General features: G+C 37.4%; 1 protein-coding gene across 2 annotated transcripts in view; it reads left to right on the forward strand.

Moving 5' to 3' along the window:
* Positions 1-20,497, forward strand: part of GMPS (guanine monophosphate synthase) — an 81,144-nt gene that overhangs the window by 29,948 nt on the left and 30,699 nt on the right. For both annotated transcript variants that reach the window (XM_055381879.2, XM_004037882.5), the window contains 3 exons: positions 9,236-9,417; positions 13,634-13,748; positions 19,569-19,666. In XM_055381879.2, coding sequence (XP_055237854.1) covers positions 9,236-9,417; positions 13,634-13,748; positions 19,569-19,666 — 395 coding nt within the window. The remainder of the gene's footprint in view (positions 1-9,235; positions 9,418-13,633; positions 13,749-19,568; positions 19,667-20,497) is intronic.

Genomic DNA, 20,497 nt, shown 5'->3' on the forward strand with positions numbered 1-20,497 from the left:
CAGGAGAATCACTTGAACCTGGGAGGCGGAGGTTGCAGTGAGCCAAGATCGCACCACTGCACTCCAGCCTGGGCAACAGAGCGAGACTCTGCCTCCAGAAAAAAAAAAAAGAAAAAAAAATCACGAGGCAAAGAACAGTATACTTTCATTTTAGTCAACAGTGCCAACTTTTCGTAGTTATTTGAGAACTGGTCACATACGTATATTGTGTCAACAAAATAGTATTGCCTTAACTTCTGGAAAGACAAGTCTTAGGATAATTGAAACTCGAGGGGAAAATAGGCGTTGATTTCAACGGTTAAAAAATCAGATTAGAAATTGTGGCCCTGGACCAACTTTAAATTTCCCCTCAAATTAGAAGAAAAAGATAATAGAGAATTGTTCTATTTTCTTACCCCTAGTGTTCATAATGTGCAGATTACATACAGTAGAACTGTATTCAGTTTACCTGAGAAGATAGAATTCATCAACCCAATTCCATGATTAGGGTATGTGTATGGGGTTCTGGCTGTCTTTAGATGGGTGCTAGAACTGGTAACTAAGTTGAAGCTAAATTGCTTTTTAGTTCATTGATTTAGATAGTACATTCAGCTGTTCATTATATTCTGGGAAGGTGCCCACATGAACTTGAAAGGAGCTATTGGCCCCTTGTAGATAGGGTAGAAGAGAGTCTGGACTACTTTGAAAAACTAAGAGATGTGTTTGGTTAGCAAAAGAAGATGAAGCTGCAGTCAGAGGTACAAAATGGTTCAGTTAAGGAGGAAAAATAATTGAATTTGAAACAATATACGTAACACGTAGAAACTAAATAGTCTTTAATGAATACCTACTAGCTTGAAATCTCATTAGGGAAAAGAGTTTTCTCAATGTATGAAGTTACTAACCAAGAGCAGTGAAAAGCTGACATAACATATGTCAGTAGAGACTTCTATTTCCCAAATCTATCGAACATTGAAAACTTAAACATAGTAATTTATTGAAGGCATTCCCATAGAATCATATGTGTTGTGTACTCAGATTAAAGGAGGTAGTGAAAATGAACTCAGATGAATTAAGTGATTGAAATTTTTGTTTATATTTAATATCTACACATTTGTTAATATAAGACTAATGGAACAAAAGTTAGTGATCATAATTTAGGCAACATGAAACAGTTGGTAATTGGTAAGCATTGTTTATATGACCAAATGTAGATCTAATATTGTACATTATTGCGTCAGGGTATGTCTTGTGACTTCCAGATTTTTCTCAGGTATAAACACAGTTTTCTAAAGGCATTTTATACATTTGTTACCTAAAATGAACAACTGTGTAACTGTCAGCTATACCTAGAAGTTTTTATCAGAAGTATTTTAGATTTTTGATTTTGGAGTATTTGTATTATACTTACTGTTTGAGTGCCACTAATCCAAAAATCCAAAATGCACCAGTGAACATTTCCTTTGAGCATCATATCAGTGCTCAAAATGTTTCAGATTTTTGGATTAAGGATGTTTAACCTGTATATAGAAAGAGACTTATTTAGACAAACTTGAAAGACTCACGTACTACTTACACATAGGGTTTTGTTTTGTTTTGTTCTATGTTTTGAGAGAATCTCGCTCTGTCACAGCCCAGGCTGGAGTGCAGTGGCATGATCTTGGCTCACTGCAGCTTCCGCCTCATGGGTTCAAGTGATTCTAGTGCATCAGCCTCCGGTGTAGCTGGGATTACAGACATGTGCTACCACGCCTGGCTAATTTTTCTATTTTTAGTAGAGATGAGGTTTTGCCACGTTGCCCAGGCTGGTCTCAAACTCCTGGCCTCAAGTGATCCTCCCATCTCAGCCTCCCAAAGTGCTGGGATTACAGGTGTGAGCTATGGCACTCAGCCTTCAGTTGGTTTTTAAATGTTTTGCTGACTAAAATATTAAGGGATTGCACTTGTCCATTCATAATTGTAGGAATAATAAGTTGCTACACTTTTCTAGGGATCTTACTCAACTGTTCACAGAATACATAGAGAAATGGCAAACTTGGTGAGTTATATAAAAATCTAGCATGTCTGGCTGAGTGCGGTATCTCACGCCTGTAATCCCAGCACTTTGGGAGGCCGAGGCGGGTGGATCACGAGGTCAGGTGTTTGAGACCAGCCCAGCCAACATAGTGAAACCCCATCTCTACTAAAAATATGAAAAATTAGCCGGGCGTGGTGGCAGGTGCCTGTAATCCCAGCTCATCGGAAGGCTGAGGCAAGAGAATTGCTTGAACCTGGAAGGTGGAGGTTGCAGTGAGCTGAGATCGCGCCACTGCACTCTAGCCCGGGCTACAGTACAAGAGTCCATCTCAAAAAAAAAAAAAAAAAAAAAAAAAAAAAAATCCAGCATGTCTATTCCTGATGACTTTTTTTTTTTTTTTTTGACACAGTCTTGCTCTGTCACCCAGGCTGGAGTGCAGTGATATGATCTCCGCTCACTGGGTTTCATCATGTTAGCCAGGTTGGTCTCGATCTCCTGACCTTGTGATCCGCCCGCCTCAGCCTCCCAAAGTGCTGGGATTACAGGCGTGAGCCACCGTGCCCGGCCTCCTGATGACTTAGCTGGGCTCACCTCTGTTTCTTCCCTTGAAGCCTTGGGATGTCTTCCTGTTCTATGAGAAATTCCTTAAGACACACTGGGAATCCCTTTCCCTTAAGGAAAAGCTTTTCTGCAACTTTATGTGACTCAATATGAGTTAACATAATATTAACAATGGCAATGATAGTTGTGTCATTGGACTAGTGGAATTTTAAGATATTCATATTTAAGATATATTGTAATTTCAGAGATGCGTGGCTTCTTTCACTTGGCAAGTTTGAAATGATTCATTTATGTTTTGGGGATTTTTCAGCCAGAAAGGACAGCATACCACTCTGGAGCAATAGAGAATTTTAAAAGAGCAGTTTGGCTAAAGAGTAGGCCAGGTTCTTATAGGTCTTGGGAAATATTTTGAGCTTTATTGAACAGTCTAAGGGGAAGTCACTGTAAGGTTTTGAGCAAAGGAAGATTTGAATCTGATTTTTTTTTCTTTCTTTTAAGCACACTGGCATGTTATCCAAACTCAGTATCACCAGTAATGGAACAAAATGACATTGTGTCTTTGCCATTGTATCATATCAAGAGGAGGCATGATAACATTACCAATGTAAATTTCTTGTCAAATGTTTATCTAGAATCTGATCATGATACAACAAAGAGATCCAGTGTGGGACATTCTACAAAAAGCTGGTCTGATCTTTAAAAAAGGTCAATGCCATAAAAGACTATAAAAAGGTGAGGAGGTGAATAGTTGAAGGAGACAATGTGTGTACTGTGTGTGTGGTCCTTGATAGATTATGGAATTTTTTAAAAAACCATAAACACCTTGTTTTTGACAATTGGGGAAACTTATATGTAGATAATTATCAATGTTAACTTTCTTGGATGTGATAATGATATTGTAGTTACATAGGAGATTGTCCCTGTTTGTAGGAGATGCATGCTGAAAAGGTTTTGGGGGAGTGAAAGGTATACAGTTTAAGTCGTTCAGGTGGAAAAAAGTATATGTAGATGGAAATAAAGCAGATACAGCAAAATGTTACTGATCATTGATATAGATGAAGAGTGGTGTTTATTGTACCAAACTTTCAACTTTTCTTTAGGTTAAAAAATTTAAAAATAAAAAGGGATAGGGTAGAACAACAGAACTACAGAGTCTTACTTTTTGATTTAACACTTTAGTTTAGGTTCCAACTTCATTCAGTGTTATGTGAGATGAAGGCCTCTTATGAAAAACCTCAGTAAAATTGACCAACATTCCTTTATTTTAATTATTAAAATTTTTTTTTAAGAGATAGGGTCTTGCTGCATTGCCCAGACTAGTCTCCAATTCCTGGGCTCAAGTAATCCCCCTCCTTAGCCTAAAAAATTATGTGTGCTTTTAATCTAAAATACCCAAAGGCTTTTTCTTTTTTTTTTTTTTAATCCAGTAATTTTGTTGGAGTATGTTTTAGGGTTGGTCGTTCTGAGTTCATAGACTAATTTTGATTCATGTTCTCTCTTGACTTTTGTAATTTTAAAAGTCTCTTTTAGCTACTATAGAAATAGTACATTCTAGTTTTGAGCTGAGGATGTCTTTCTTGCTTATTCTCATAGAGACATCATTCTGTTCTTTATTCCCTCTATTTTTTATTTTTATTTTTTTGAGACAGGATCTCGCTCTGTCACCCAGGCTGGAGTGCAGTGGCATGATTATGACTCACTGTGGCCTCAACCTCCTGGGCTCCTCTCACCTCTGCCTCCCGAGTAGCTAGGACCACAGGCACGTGCACCCACTCCCAGCTAATTTTTTTTTTTTTCTGAGATGGAGTTTCACTCTTATTCAGGCTGGGGTGCAATGGTGTGATCTCAGCTCGCTGCAACCTTCACCTCCAAGGTTTGAGCAATTCTCCTGCCTCAGCCTCCCAAGTAGCTGGGATCACAGGCATGCACCACAACACCCAGATAATTTTGTATTTTTAGTAGAAATGGGGTTTTACCATGTTGGCCAGGCTGGTCTCGAACTCCTGACCTCAGGTACTTCACCCTCTTTGGCCTCCCAAAGTGCTGGGATTACAGGTGTGAGCCACGGCACCTGGCCTAATTTTTGTATTTTTTGTAGAGACAGGATTTCTTTATGTTACCCAGGCTGGTCTCGAACTCATGGGCTCAAGCGATCTGCCTCCCTCCACTACTGCCTCCCAAAGTGCTGGTATTACAGGCTTTAGTCACAGGGACCTGGCCTCCCTTTTTTTTACTTTTAGTAACTTTGTATGGGATTTAACTTCTATACTTTGTTTCCTTTTTATGTGAATTTAGTTTTCCTCAACTTTTAGAAGGAAGCTAGTCAAGATAACGTTTCTAACTTCATACAACTTCCTCTTCTGTTAAAAAATTATGGCACTTGTTTCCTAAGAATTCCTGGCTCTGTCCCTGTGCCCCATGTTAGTCTGTTCCTTCTCCCTTTTTCCTGTCCTGTTAGTTTTGATCATCTCCCAGCAGTGGCTCTTCATAGCAGGCCCTCTCCTGGAAAGTATCTCTGACTGGTTAGTGTCAAGGGTTCATGGGGGTTAAACTCTTCTGGCCCCTTTATGTCTTACCTTGGGCCACTTGTATACTATTGGTGTGGGCAAACCTCCTCCTAGCGCGCTGCAGTTCTCTAATTGGGTGCTGTGCCTTCTGGGTCGTACCTCTTGGGTGTTGGGAATTCTCCTGTTTTCAGGTCCTTTAATAAGGCTGGGTTGCTTCCCACATAGGTGCTGTAGCACTAGGGTTTGTGGCTGTGGTAGTTTGTCACCACCAACTTGTATTTTGGGGTTCTTGTAAATGTCTTTGCTATCTAGTTGTTCAGTAATTATGTGGGATCCAAGAAAATCCCAAAACATTTCCATAAACATTTCCATCTCCACTTTTCCAGAATCTGCTAGATCTTCTTACCCTATTCTTAAAGAGTTTGCTGCATATGGTTTAATTTTTTCCTTAATATTTTTTCTTGATATCTTAAAATATATCTATGAATATTGCTTATTTTATTATGATGCACTCAGGGCAGTGAGGGATATTCACCTTAAGTCTTTAGGCATTTGTCTTTTTGATAGCTTTATGTAAATAGATATGGTAGATTTTTCTATCTTGTGATGCTGAATTTTATTTGTCTCTGCATTGATGTGACTAAGTTTCTTTTTTCTCATTAGGATGGTTTTTCTAATATCTCGAATCTAATTATCAAACTTTACAACTGTGTGTGAAGTGGGAGCAAATAAATTCCAGGTTTTGAGGGAGAGGAACTTTGCTTTTACTAGTGGGAGCCTTTTTGTTTTCTCCTGAATTGTCAAAGCTGTGACAGTTGCTGCATAGGCAAGGTCATACCCACAAAGTTTCTTCAGTAACCTCTTGTGTCACAGAATTGAACATTTATTGCTAAGGAAACAGGAAAATTCTTTTAAAATACATTTTTTGAGTAAAGATTAGTTTACTTAAATAAATACAGGCAGTCCTTGCTATGCAGGATAAGTAAAACAGCTAAAAATAATAATGCAAGCTGAAACCATGCAAAGCAGTTTTAATAGTCAGTGGGAAAATTACAATTGTTTTGTGATCTTTAAAAATTTTTGTTAAAACACTAAAAACTTTTATCAATTACAAAAGTGTAGGGAAATAAAAAAAGTAAAACTACTGTTTACTACAGTATAACTTAAAATACTAGGAACATTGAGAATTAAAGTATTTTATTTCTTTGTAAAAAGCTTATCAATAGTAGTTTAAACAGCACTTCTCTGTGTCGTTTCTGTGCCTTGGTTGCTTCCAACATTTTATCCTTTGCAGTTTTAATGTCATGAAATATCTCCTAGAGTTGCTTTAATGTGAAGTATTTTCCTGGAGTCACTTCCTTTGGGACGTTGCCATTCTTTCCATCACAACCAGTTTCCTCACTGATGTTGGTAAGTTCTGTGGCTGTATATCTAGAGGCTCTCAAACCCTGTCAGCCTTGCCACAGTCAGCATTTTCTTCTGTAACTCCATATATTCAAATTTCACTCCAGCATTATCACTTTTCATTTCTTTGCTGCATTTTCATCTTTGTTGGCCAGCGCCGTTTGGATTATCTGTATTTGTAAAAAGTCCTTTGGGGTTTATCACTGTAAGACAGGCAACACACTGCACTCTGGCTGTTTGTTGTCCATTGACCAATCACCAATAGAATGAAAGAAGGGAGGTGATTGGTCACTGATCCTGATGTTCATCTGTTATTTACATGGTGGTTTGTGGACTGAAGAGCTGGCAATGAAGTTTGTCCTTTATATAATTACTCACAGTAATGTATGATAACTGAAATTTGAGCCATGTTGTTGGGGACTGGTAATTAACTAAACCTTGGTATAAACCATGGTAATTGAAATTTGTGCATATTAGGATTATGCAAGGCAAGAACTCTGCCTGTAATGTAAAAAAGCGTACTTAGATTTGGTAAAAATGGTAAAGATAATAATGGGACTGAGTCTGAGAAATTTATGCAATAATGTAGTGTTTAAAAATATTTTTTAAAAAGTTAAGATTAAGGAATTATAGAGAAAATCCATGAAGGGTTGTGTGTATGTGTATACATTAATACTAAGGGTAAAGGTCTGAAAGGACAAAGTTGTAGTTTGTTCTGTGATTTCACTTTTCTACAGTGTTGAATATTCATATGACCAAAACCTTCATTTCTATGACCTGAGTAATTTCTTCTGGCACCGGATTGGCTCCCTCTCACAAATCCTCCTCGTAGATGACTGACTTGTTTGTTACTTTTTTTTTTTTTTTTTTTGAGATGGAGTTTCGCTCTTGTTGCCCAGGCTGAAGTGCAATGGCGCGATCTTGGCTCACGGCAACTTCCGCCTCCTGGGTTTAAGTGATTCTCCTGCCTCAGCCTCCCAAGTAGCTGGGATTATAGGTGCCCACCACAATGCCTGGTTAATTTTGTATTTTTAGTAGAGGCAGGGTTTTTCCATGTTGGTCAGGCTGGTCTTGAACTCCTGACCTCAGGTGATCCACCTGCCTCGGCCTCCCAAAGTGCTGCGATTACAGCTGTGAGCCACCATGCCTGAACGCTTGTTCGTTTTTGCAGCAGAGGGAATAGTGGTGTTGTAGGTTAGGCCTGCATTTATTTTTTGCAGATAAATGGAGAAGGGAGGAATGGTGGAAAAGATTACACAAGTGGCTAAAGGACTGACTTAAGGTTTTTATCTGCAAATTTTACAACTAGAGGGAGAAAACCTCCCTAAATATGTTTATTGTAAACATTTAGGACATATTGAAGAGTATAAAGAAATAAAAATATAAAATCACTTATAGTTCCATTACTTAGATGAACTACTTCATCACTCTTAATATTTTGGTGTATGGCCAGCCATACTCTTCCTTTTTTATACATGCATACAGACTTTTGCACTTTTATATAAGACATATTGAAGTGGCATTATACTGTACATGCTTCCTATAAGTGGATTTCCAGGGTACACACAAACTTTTAAAGCGTTTCTTTATGTAAAATTTAAAATAACAAACAAACAAAAAAGCAAACAAAAAAAACCCCCAGGATAGAAACCAGACAAGTACAATGAACTTAATGTACCTATCACCCAAATTCAGTGATTTCAGTACACGGGCAATCTTGTTTCATCCATAGCCACCTACTTTTGCATTATTTTGAAGCATCTTCCAGGTAAGTATTTCGGTATATTTCAGTTAAAAACTTGACATTTTGCCAAATTAACCTTTCAGAAAAGTGTTATCCATGTATACCTGACAGCAATCAGATTTAAAAAGTCTTTTTATTTTTATTTATTTTTGAGACAGAATTTTGCTCTTGTTGCCCAGGCTGGAGTGCAATGGCATGATATCAGCTCACTGCAACCTCCGCCTCCGGGGTTCAAGCGATTCTCCTGCCTCAGCCTCCCCAGTAGCTGGGATTACAGTGCCCGCCACCACGCCCAACTAATTTTTTGTATTTTTAGTAGAGACAGAATTTCACCATGTTGGCCAGGCTGGTCTTGAACTTGTGACCTCAGGTAATCCACCTGCCTTGGCCTCCCAAAGTGCTGGGATTACAGGCGTGAGCCACCGCGCCCGGCCTAAAAGGCCTTTTAAAAATCTTAGTGTTATGAGTTAGATGCATATATATCATTTTCCTCAGATAATACAAAAAAAATCCTAACACAGTGAATTTGGCCATGCTTATACTCTAGCGTCAAACTTCTAGTTTCCCCATCAGTATATATCCCTCATAAAAATGTTGTGACTATTGATAGGGTGACCAAATAACTTATTGTCCAAACTGGGACACTTTGAGATTGAAAGGATGCACTGTTAATAATAATGCCCATGTAATAAACATAAACCAGGACTATATTTTGGCGCAGCTGGATTGTGTGCTCATCCTACCATTAGATCATGCATATAAGATATATATACACACGATCACTATATTACATAGTCAATAAGTGGTAAGATTTATTAAGTTTAAGTGTTTAATATATGCCCATGCATGGATACATATTAAAATCTTCCCTTTAAAAGGGGTATTTTGAATTGGTAACTCAGAAAGTCCTAAGTTTTCATTCCTATGTGTTTTTGGAGCTGACAGTGATCATTAATTTTTTTTTTAAGTACTGTAGCTTTAATTTTCATAATTAAGACTTTGTATTTGTATTGATATTTGCAGCTGGAGAATGCTGGAGGAGACCTTAAGGATGGCCACCACCACTATGAAGGAGCTGTTGTCATTCTGGATGCTGGTGCTCAGTACGGGAAAGTCATAGACCGAAGAGTGAGGGAACTGTTCGTGCAGTCTGAAATTTTCCCCTTGGAAACACCAGCATTTGCTATAAAGGAACAAGGATTCCGGTAGACTTTTCACTAATCTTTTCATGAGGAGATTGAACTTAGATTGTGGAATATTTTATTATTAATTTGCTTGAGCACTGAATTTTTGTACGAAAATAAGATATGGAATGGTTTTATGAGAAATTTCCCATGGCTCTGATTTGGGGAGAAAAAGGAAAAATTTAAGCTTTCAGTTTAAAAAGATTAATTTTAATTGTACAGTTAAAAGAACTTATTATCATTTGAGTATTTTATGTTTTATAGGATTTGTGGGTCAGAGTTAGATGTAGCTATTGTGGCCATTCATTCATTTACTTAAAAGCATTTCATCAAAGGAAAGTAGGAAGTTGGCTAGAATACTCCAAAGAGACGAAGTCTGTGTACAATAAGTGTTTTTGCTTCCTATCCCAATAGACTAGTTTCTAAAGTATGGAGATTTCTTAAATCTAATATATGGGCTAATTTTGACAGCTTGTACCCTTAGAACTAGTCAAAATAACAGCCAGCTTATGTAGTTTCTTCCTTTAACAACTATTTTTGGTTAATGTCATGCTTTCTTTTTTTTTGAGGCGGAGTCTCACTTGGTTACCCAGGCTGAAGGGCAGCGGCACGATTTTGGCTCACTGCAACCTCCACCTCCCAGGTTCAGGTGATGCTCCTGCCTCAGCCTCTCGAGTAGCTGGAACTACAGGCGGATGCCACCACACCTGGCTAATTTTTGTATTTTTAGTACAGAACGGGTTTCACCATGTTGTCCAGGCTGGTCTCGAACTCCTAACTTCAGGTGATCCACCTACCTAGGTCTCCCAAAGTGCTGGGATTACCGGCATGAGCCACCGTGCCCGGCCAGTGTCATGCTTTTTAATGCTTTTTTTTTTATTGTTGTTTTTTCTTAGATTAAGACTGTTACGTAGAAGCAAGCAACTGTAGTTTATGTCCTTAATTGGCTCTTAAACTCTAATATTAGATGTACTATGCTTCTCCCAAAATTTAAAATTTTATTTTTCTTAAAAGAATTGTCTTTCCAGTGTGAAAGTGGTTAAAAGAACTTTTAAAGACTTCACAGACATGTGTGCATTATCCTGTGTTTTGTTGGTTCTGAAGTAGAGTGAATTAGAAATTATAAAAGGCGGGTTTAAATTTAACTCTGCTTTAGTGTTAGGATACAGATAACAAATGACTCTTTTAAACTATGGAATTTTAGAGTAATAAGGGACCCTTGAGTTTATCTAATTCAGCTGACTTTATTTACCAGCAAGAACTAGTTTTTTAGAGGGATCAAAAAACTGTGATAAATCTGAATGGCTCTCTGTCAAATCAGAGCTCCATCATTCCCCTCACCCAAAACAAACAAAAAATCCCCAGCAAACTAACAGACTAAACAGATACTAGAATAGGATAGCTGAATACTTGGCAAGAGAAATCTAATGGTGTTTCATGTCACTTGATCATAAACAGTGTCTAGGTTCAGCTCGTACCTAGAATTTCCCTTATGTAGTAGGAGAATAGAAACTATACTGCTGTGGCTTTTATTACTGTAATCCTTTCTGTAGAAATAACTATTTGACCACCCCTTTTCTAGAACATTTTATGACATGAGAGACATCTTAACCTACCTATTTTTATTTTTTTTTATTATTTTTTTGAGATGGAGTCTCACTCTGTCGCTCAGGCTGGAATGCAGTGGTGCGATCTTGGCTCACTGCAGCCTCTGCCTCGCAGGTTCAACCTGGCAGATTCTCCTGCCTCAGCCTCCGGAGTAGCTGGGATTACAGGCATGTGCCGCCATGCCTGGTTAATTTTTTTATTTTTAGGAGAGATGGGGTTTTGCCATGTTGGCCAGGCTGGTCTTGAACTCCTGAGCTAAGGTAATCTGCCCGTTTCAGCCTCCCAAAGTGCTGGGATTACAGGCTTGAGCCACCCCGCGCGGCCCACCTATTTTTAGAAGCTTGATCTGCCTGATACATAAAATTGGTATTTGGAATGAATTACGGCTTATTGGGCCTTGTGATTGCAAGTTACTTTTAGAATAGCAGGGTAGAAATGGAAGGCTCAAAGAGTGATTAGCTTTTAAAGATTTGTTGAAATAAGACTTTCTTAATTGGTTTAAGTACTACTTGAGTTTTATCCTTAACTAAGTCCATGACTTTTTTGTTTTTTTAATAGCACTAAGAATCTTACATCCTAGAGTTCTTTAGCAGATTAAGGGGTACTGGACAGTCCCATGGTGGTTATCCTTTGTGAAACTAAATATAATATAATAGAATCTAGAGGTCTTGATTATTAAGTATGTGTTTTATAGAATTTTAGCTTCTGTTTTTTTTTGTTTTTTTTTTTTTTGAGACGGAGTCTCGCTCTGTCACCAAGGCTGGAGTGCAGTGGTGTGATCTCTGCTCACTGCAAGCTCCGCCTCCCAGGTTCACACCATTCTCCTGCCTCAGCCTCCTAAGTGGCTGGGACTACAGGCACCTGCCACCATGCCTGGCTAATTTTTTGTATTTTTAGTAGAGACAGGGTTTTGCCATGTTAGCCAGGATGGTCTCGATCTCCTGACCTCGTGATCCACGCGCCTCGGCCTCCCAAAGTGCTGGGATTACAGGTGTGAGCCACCATGCCCGGCGTTACCTTCTGTATTTTTAAGGAGTTAGGTTATAGATCTACCCTTAGGGGTAACCCCATCCCCCTTTAGAATTGTTATCTTAAATATATCATATTTATCATCTGAGTAGCTTGTCTTCCATCTCTCTTTTGCAGGACACACACTAACAAATGTTTACCACATCTCAGGTTGCCCATACAAAGTTCAAAAGGTGCTTTTGAGCTCATTGAAGTTGCTGTTTTTTTAAAAAATGATCTAGCTTGCTGAGTATTTTTTTTTTTCTCTCACTGTTTTGGTTTTTATTTTTTTAAATTTTTTGTAGACATGGGGTTTTGCCACATTGCCCAGGCTGGTCTCGAGCTCCTGGGCTCAAGCAATCTGCCCGTCTCTGTTTCCCAAAGTGCTGTGATTACAGGTTTGAGCCTCCATGCCCGGCCTTACTGAGATTTTTTTTTTTTTTTTAATAAATTTGACTTATGTTGTATTGTTCTTCTGGATGTATTATAAATCTAGCAATATACTTTGTATATTTTTATATGACAGGGAATCACTATTTAAAAAGTGTGTTGCAGTCCAAATTTGTAAGTAAGTTTTGATTAGATTTTACAATGCCTTTTTCTTTGAAATACAGATAAATCAGATTTATCTGCAAACTCAAAGTGAGTTAGAGAGTACCTTAAATTGAATAAAGGGCCTAAGTATACCTTCATTGTGTGAGTGGGCATGTGTGGCAAACTGGAGAGCATGTGCAGCTTGAAGGTGCAAGCCTCTTTATGATTCCAATTGGTTGTAGTTATGCAGGAGTGAAGGCCCAGTGTTTCCAGATTTTTTTTTCCCTGAAGAAATTCCAGAAATCTGAATTTTTGTGAAATTCTTGATATTAAAATGTTTAAGTTTTTTTGAGTGAATACTCATGGCCAGTGTAGATGTATTAGTGGCCAGGAGAGGAACATAGGCCTCAGTTTGCAGTTTTCCCTTATTATAGTAGTTTGACTCCCAAGTTAACCCATGCTCTGCAAATTATAAGATAGCTAAATTATACTACTGACCTGATTTCTGAGAGCAGGGCATGTGGGGGCAGAAGTGTTACTAGCTTCCTTTCCTGGGCTCAGGGAAAATTGTTGGGGATGGTGGATGCTGTAAACAGGCAAAGTTGGGTAATGTATACTTTCTATTCTGCCGTCTTTTGTTGTAGAGTATTTTGCTCTGAGCCATCCAGGGCCTTCATGATACCTTCAGTTGTTGTTCTTTGACCTGCTAGGCTCTGAGAAGACCTGTATTTTCACCATCTCTAGAATTCTTACGTACTTCTTCCATTGATAAGGAAACAAGTAAAACAAATCCATGCTAAGTATCTGTTGGTAGAAACATTGGTATTATCTATTTGGAAGTTTGTGCTTATTAACAAGTAAATGCTGAATTGATAGACTTCTAAACATTGCAGTAAAGTACAGTAAAAATAATTAAACCATGTAGGATGACAATTCGCTGTGATATAATTAGAATTTGCTACATTCTACCAAAAACAATGTAATTTCTGGATCTGTGTTGTTTCCCTCAGTGGTACAAGGGAGAGAGGGCATAGACCTTGTATAAAAATTAACAGAGATTCTTCACTGATTGTTCCTTAAATCACAGTGCTATTATCATCTCTGGAGGACCTAATTCTGTGTATGCTGAAGATGCTCCCTGGTTTGATCCAGCAATATTCACTATTGGCAAGCCTGTTCTTGGAATTTGCTATGGCATGCAGGTATGTCAGCAAATTTGTTTTGAAAGCTTACTTATATTTTATTCTGTTTGTGAGTCATACTGTATTAGTATTTTCTCTCTTTAGGATATTTAGGATACTTAGTTGGATGAGATAACTTGTGCATATTACAACTATGTGAATTGCCACACTAGTATGGCAGAACTGGCCTGATAGGGAATCTATTTTCAAAGTAGTAAGTACACTGTTTCATGTAACAAAACACTATCCATTAAAAAAAACCTTGGACATGCAAATTTACATAAAATTTTCAGAAATAGTACACAGAGCTCCTGTATACCTTTACCCACTACTCCAGTTGTTGACATTTTTGAACCATTTGAAAGTTGCACACGTGATGCCCTGCTACTTACATTTCCTAAATATTAGGACACTCTTACTGCATAACCACAGTACAACTATCCAGGTCAGAAAAGTTAACATTTACTCATTGTTAGAATCTAATCCACAGACTCCTTCACATTTCACAGTTTGTCTCAATATCCCTTATAGGCCACAGATCAGTCAGGACTATGTGTTGTTTTTAGTTGTTGTTTCTTTAGACTCTTTCAGTCTGAAATAGTTCTTCAGTGTTTCCTTCTCTTTCATGAGCTTGAAAGTATTTTAAAAAAGTACGTGTTAATTATTTTGTAGAACATTTCCCAACTTTGGTTTCTGTGATGATTCCTCATTGTTAGATTCAGGTTATGAACTTTTGGCAGTAGTATCACAGAATTGGTGCTGTGCTTCTCAGAGCATCTTATCAGGAGGCACACGGTGTGGATTTGTGGCATGATAGGTGATGTTAACTTGGATTATTTGGGTAAGATGGTGTCTGTCAGGTGTCTCCATTGTAACATTAATTAATAAGTATATGTACCTCGGTTTTATGTCAAAAGTAAGAATAGGCCAGGCGTGGTGGCTCATGTCTGTAATCTTAGCACTTTGGGAGGCCGAGGCGGGTGGATCACCTGAAGTCAGGAGTTCGAGACCAGCCTGACCAACATGGGGAAACCCTGTCTCTATTAAAAATACAAAAGTTTGGCCAGGCGCAGTGGCTCACACCTGTGATCCCAGCACTTTGGGAGGCCGAGGCAGGTGGATCACCTGAGGTCAGGAGTTCGAGACCAGCCTGACCAACATGGAGAAACCCCCGTCTCTACTAAAAGTACAAAATTAGCTGGGCGTGGTGGCGCATGGCTGTAATCCCAGCTCCTTGGGAGGCTGAGGCAGGAGAATCGCTTAAACCTGGGAGGCAGAGGTTGCGGTGAGTGGAGATCATGCCGTTGCACTCCAGCCTGAGCAACAAGAGCAAAACTCCTTCTCAAAAAAAAAAAAAGTAAGAATAAGTAGGGACTTACTGAGATCTTGAGATAAGATACTCTTCTTTTTTTTTTTTCAATTACTTTGTTTTTAGAGGGGTTTTAGGTTCACAGCAAAATTAAGAAGGTACAGAAATATCTTATATACCTCCAACCTCTACACATGCATAGCTTCTTCCATTATCAACATCCCACACCAGAGTGATACATTTGATATAACTGATGAACCTACATCAACACATCATTATTCCCAAAGTCTTTAGTTTAGATTAGTGTTCATTCTTGATTTTTGTACATTCTATTGTTTTGGACAAATGTATAATGACATATATCTACCATTGTAGTATTATACATTTTCGACTGCCCAATCCTTTGTGCTTTACCTGTTCATCCCCCAAATCCTGGCAACCACTGATATTTTTTTATCGTCTTTATAGTTTTGCCTTTTTCAGCATGTCATGTAGTTGGAATCATACAGTATGTAGCCTTTTCAGATTGGCTTCTTTCACTTAGTAATGTGCATTTAAAGTTCTTCCATGTCTTTTCAGTCTGGGTAGCTAATTTCTTTTTAGCACTGAATAATACTCCATTGTATGGATGTATCACAGTTCATTCACTCACTCATTCAGTAAGTGACAGTTTACTTATTCATCTACTAACGTCTTGGTGACTTCCAAGTTTTGGTAATTATGAATAAAGCTGCTATGAACATCCATGTACAGGTTTTTGTGTGGACATAAATGTTCGACTTTTTCAGTATATTCTAAGGAGAGTGATTACTAAGTTGTTAAGAGTATGTTTAGTTTTGTAAGAAACTGCCAAAACTGTGTTCCAAAGTGGGTGTACAATTTTGCATTTTACAGTAAAAGCCTGTTTTTTCCTTTCAAAGTTCTTTGAAAAGTGTTTGATTATGAGTTTGACTTGGCAAAAAGAAAGATTTTTTTCCATCTAGTAGTCTTAGAAGAGCCTGCACCCTGATTGAGTTGAATATTGGATATTGGCTGGCTTCTTTTTTTTTTTTTGTCCCAGGGTGTAATGTATTTATTTAATTTATTGATTTTCTTTGTCAGAGTACTCAGTGTTAATCATATAGCACAACTTATAATTATATTAAATGGTTGTTAGTATATTGAGAGGCTTTGTAACATTTCCTAAGGAAGAATCTCACAAGATATATTTTTAAGGCCTACTTATAGTGAAATATGTCTGAAAAATGCTCCTTTAATTTAAGAGATAATGGCTTAGTGTTTCCACATTATGTCAGTTTCCTGATATAATTATAAGGCCAAATTGTTCTGTCATTCACTAGGATGTCTTATAGCCAAAGCCAGGCCTGCTGATGTTAAATGCATAACAATTTTTGCCTTTATTATCATCTGAACTTTTGTAGTAAGATAATGGGATATGCCGATCTTGGTTATTTGGGCAGAATTTGTCCTTCCATAAAATAATGATATAGATGATGCCATCTAGCTAACGTGTTGTTTATAAAGGACTGCCACTTAGTGACTAGGTTGGGTAATTTTAGGACCTAAGTGTATACCTTCGCCCCCCATGACATTCTGAAATTTGAGCAATTTCAGTGTCTTATATACCATCTTTTCCCACTAACTGGACTCTCCTGTCAGAGACTTTCTAATTGCTTCCTGGTGATTCTTTGCTTTAGAAGAAAAATATCTATACTGCTCCCTTTATATCTCTTACTGATTTACATCCCCCAGCCTAAAAAATAGAATATTGGTAGAGCTTTTGAAACTTTCTTTGTATGTCTCCATTCACATTCTTCTCTTCCTATCAGAGGTGATCAACTTTCCTGAATTTTGTTATTCATTCCCTTTCTTTTTTGTATAGCTTTATGCATATGTTTATATTCCTAAATAATATATTAGTTTTGCCGATTGACCTATAGATAAGTGAAGTCATACTACCTGTATTATTTTCAACTTTGGTTTTGAGATTCATTCATGTTAGTACATTTTATTGTAAATTATTCATTTTCACTATTGAATTTGTTTGAATATAGCATGTTACTTTTACATTCCAGTGTTCATAATGTTGGCTTTCTAGTTTCTTTCTATTATAGACAATATTGCCATGAATATTTTTTTACTTGTTTTCTGGTGTTATACATACACAAAATTTTCTCTAGGGTAACTGGCAGTAGGAATGCTGGGTCATAATGTACATTTTCAGCTTCACTAGGTAAATGATATTTTTTCCCTCAGTTTATGTTCCCACAGCAATATATAAAAAATCTTCTGCTCTATATCCCTGCCAACCCTTGACATGATTAGATTTTTTTTTTTTGTATTTTCTTATCTGCAAAGGTATTAAATGGGGGTCACGTTGTAGTCTTAAAGTTAATTTTCCTTGTTATTGTAAGATTCATACGTTTATTTGCCATTTGTGTTTACTTTACTATAGACACTTGTTCATTTTTATATTAAATTGTCTTTGTTATTGTGTTGTGGGAGCCTTTATATATTCTGGATATTAAACTTTTCCCAACTATATATATTGCAGATACCTTCTGGACTGTGACTCATCTCTTCACTCTTTATGGTTTCACTTGGCTTCTTTATATACTCCCACAAGATTTTGTCAAATTATTTTTATTGGGCAGAATTTCCTTCCCTTTCTCCCTTCCCAATCTAAAACTTATAAAACTTTGACGTATAAGAAAGATAAGAGGAGCTGATCTGATTAGGTGGTGGACCTGGAGTACTTACTATATGGGTTTCTTTGAGGCAGTTAGAACCTTGGGGTTTATCCAGGAAACCATACTGGCCACATACTTTGCTAGGGCCCTTGGGCTGTGAAGAGACCTGAAGACATGGAGGAGAGAACATAGTCTATTTTGATAATCACTTTAGTTTGAATGGACTGGAGTAGGAAATGAGAGGGAAGGTGAATCCAAAAATTAGACAAGGGCCAAGTAAGGAAGTCTTGTGTTTAATATAGGGAACTTGGATTTTATCCTGTAGACCAGGCATCAGTAAGCTATGGCCTATAGACCAAATCTGGCCTACCACCTGTTTTTGCATGACCTGCAAGCAAAGAATGATTTTTTACATTGTTAAATGATTGGGAAATTGAATAAAAATTATATTTTGTGATGTGTGAAAATAAAATTCAAGTCTGTGTCCATGATAAGGTTTTATTGCAACAGTCACACCCATTTCTTTATAAGTATTGTCTATGGATGCTTTTGAGCCACAGTGGCAAGAGCTGAATAGTTGCTACAGACACAGTAGGGCCTGCAGAGGCCAATATTTTTCTCTGGCCCTTTAAGAAAATTTACCAACCCTTGCTGTAGATGCTAGAGGGCTAATGAAGAATTTAATCATAGACTAACACAATCATCTTTATATTGTAGTAGCTAACATTGGTAGGTCTCTAGAATATTGCTGGAAGATGGGCAAGACTAGAGTCAAGGGAACTGATTAGACTGTAGCAATGTTTCTTAAATTGCATATTAGTTAATGTGCTACAGAAGAGAGTTTTGTTTTTGAGTCTTTAGTTTGACAAATACTGTGTTAAACAAGTGCTAGCAGGTGTCTTTACTGCTGAAGTGAGTTCACACCTTTATTGTGGGACAGTTTACTGTGAATGCCTAAGAGGAGAATGTAGAGGGCACCATTTGCTAATGGTTTTGAAGAATATGCTACTCTGAGTTATAAGAATGAACATTTATTTAAGTCATCTGTCTTATTTTCTGTCAGGGGATGGGTCAACCTGCATTACACATTGTTAAGGCAGATATCTTCTGATATCTGTTGTGGAACAAATGCACTAAGATGAGTGGGAGTGTTTATATCACTGCAGATTTAATGTTTGCAGAAATCTTGTGTATATTTATCTGATATGGGAAGTTTGGAGCATGTAAATGATAAATAAGAAAAGAAGATTAATAACAGTGGAGGTGCTGAATTGAAGAGACCATTTGAAATCAGTCGATAAGCGTATGGGACTTGAACAGATGAGCTTAACTGAAAGGCCAGATTTTCTTGCTTATCCCATCTCTACAGCACAGCCTTCAGCAGGCTTTCAGACTGTTCCTTTGGAGCCAAAGACTAAATAGCTTGGAAAAATTTATTGTCTAATTCTTGTTCTGGTACAAGGTTCTTGTTGTCTGCTGTATCTTTTTCTAAACTCAGAATACCTTTTAAAATGCTTTTAAATCAAACTCAGATGTAAGTAATTAAGATATCTCTATTTTTAAGCAGATGAATTCATTAAAGTACACTAAGTGGAAAATCTGCCAGTGTTTGACAGAAATTAACTGCAGGTCAAATTTTGAATCCAATTTTGTTTTATAACAATGCCTGTTAATAACTGTATAGTTATATATAACAATACCAAATGGTCTACATTTATTAAACTCCTTTTATTTTGGGGATGCAGGTATATCAGGTATTCTGAAAAGAAATAATATAAATTATTAAATCAGTATAACAAAATGGGTATTTTTCTATTAACATTAATTTTTTTCTTTGAACAGATGATGAATAAGGTATTTGGAGGTACTGTGCACAAAAAAAGTGTTAGAGAAGATGGAGTTTTCAACATTAGTGTGGATAATACATGTTCATTATTCAGGTATTACATTTTTAGATGAATAAGAACAATAGTAATTAACTAATTTAAAGTTGATACTATTATTTTTAGCAATTGGAGATTCTATAATTCATAAACAAAATTAAGGGTATAGTAGTGACCACAAGTGTAATTGTCATATTTGCCTTCCAGTTGAGTGTCAAGACAATGTGGGTTGGTGGTGATGTTAATAGGGAATAAGGAAGGTATTTAAGAAATTTGAAAACGCCTGTGCAGTTGTGGAACCCTACTTGGAATCGTATATTGTGATACCAACATTTGTATTTTCCCTTTTCACTCTTTGATCTGTTTTTAAAGATTATTATTTTTCTTTTTCTTTTTTTTTTTTCGAGACGGAGTCTCCCTCTGCCACCCGGGCTGGAGTGCAGTGGCACCATCTCAGCTCACTGCAACATCCGCCTCCTGGGTTCAAGCGATTCTTCTGCCTCAGCCTCCCGAGTAGCTGGGACTACAGGCGTGAACCACCACGCCCGGCTAATTTTTGTATTTTTAGTAGAGACAGGGTGTCACCATATTGGCCAGATTAGTCTCAAACTCCTAGAGCTCGTGATCCGTCCACCTCGGCCTCCAAAAGTGCTGGGATTACAGGTGTGAGCCACTGCACCCTGCCGAAGATTATTATTTTTCAAAGGAAGATTAATAAAAAAGCCAAGGTTGCTCAAAATAATTTTTTAAACTGAAGTTACTCATTGTCAAAATGAGTTTGAAATCCAGTGCTTGTTCAGCTTCATAATGGAGAGGTGTTGACACTTACATTAATCCTTATTTCATGTGACTCATCTTGAGAAACATTTCAGGAATCTTGTATGTGAC

This window comes from Gorilla gorilla, chromosome 2 (genome assembly GCF_029281585.2).
Source record: "Gorilla gorilla gorilla isolate KB3781 chromosome 2, NHGRI_mGorGor1-v2.1_pri, whole genome shotgun sequence".
Lineage (NCBI taxonomy): Eukaryota > Metazoa > Chordata > Mammalia > Primates > Hominidae > Gorilla > Gorilla gorilla.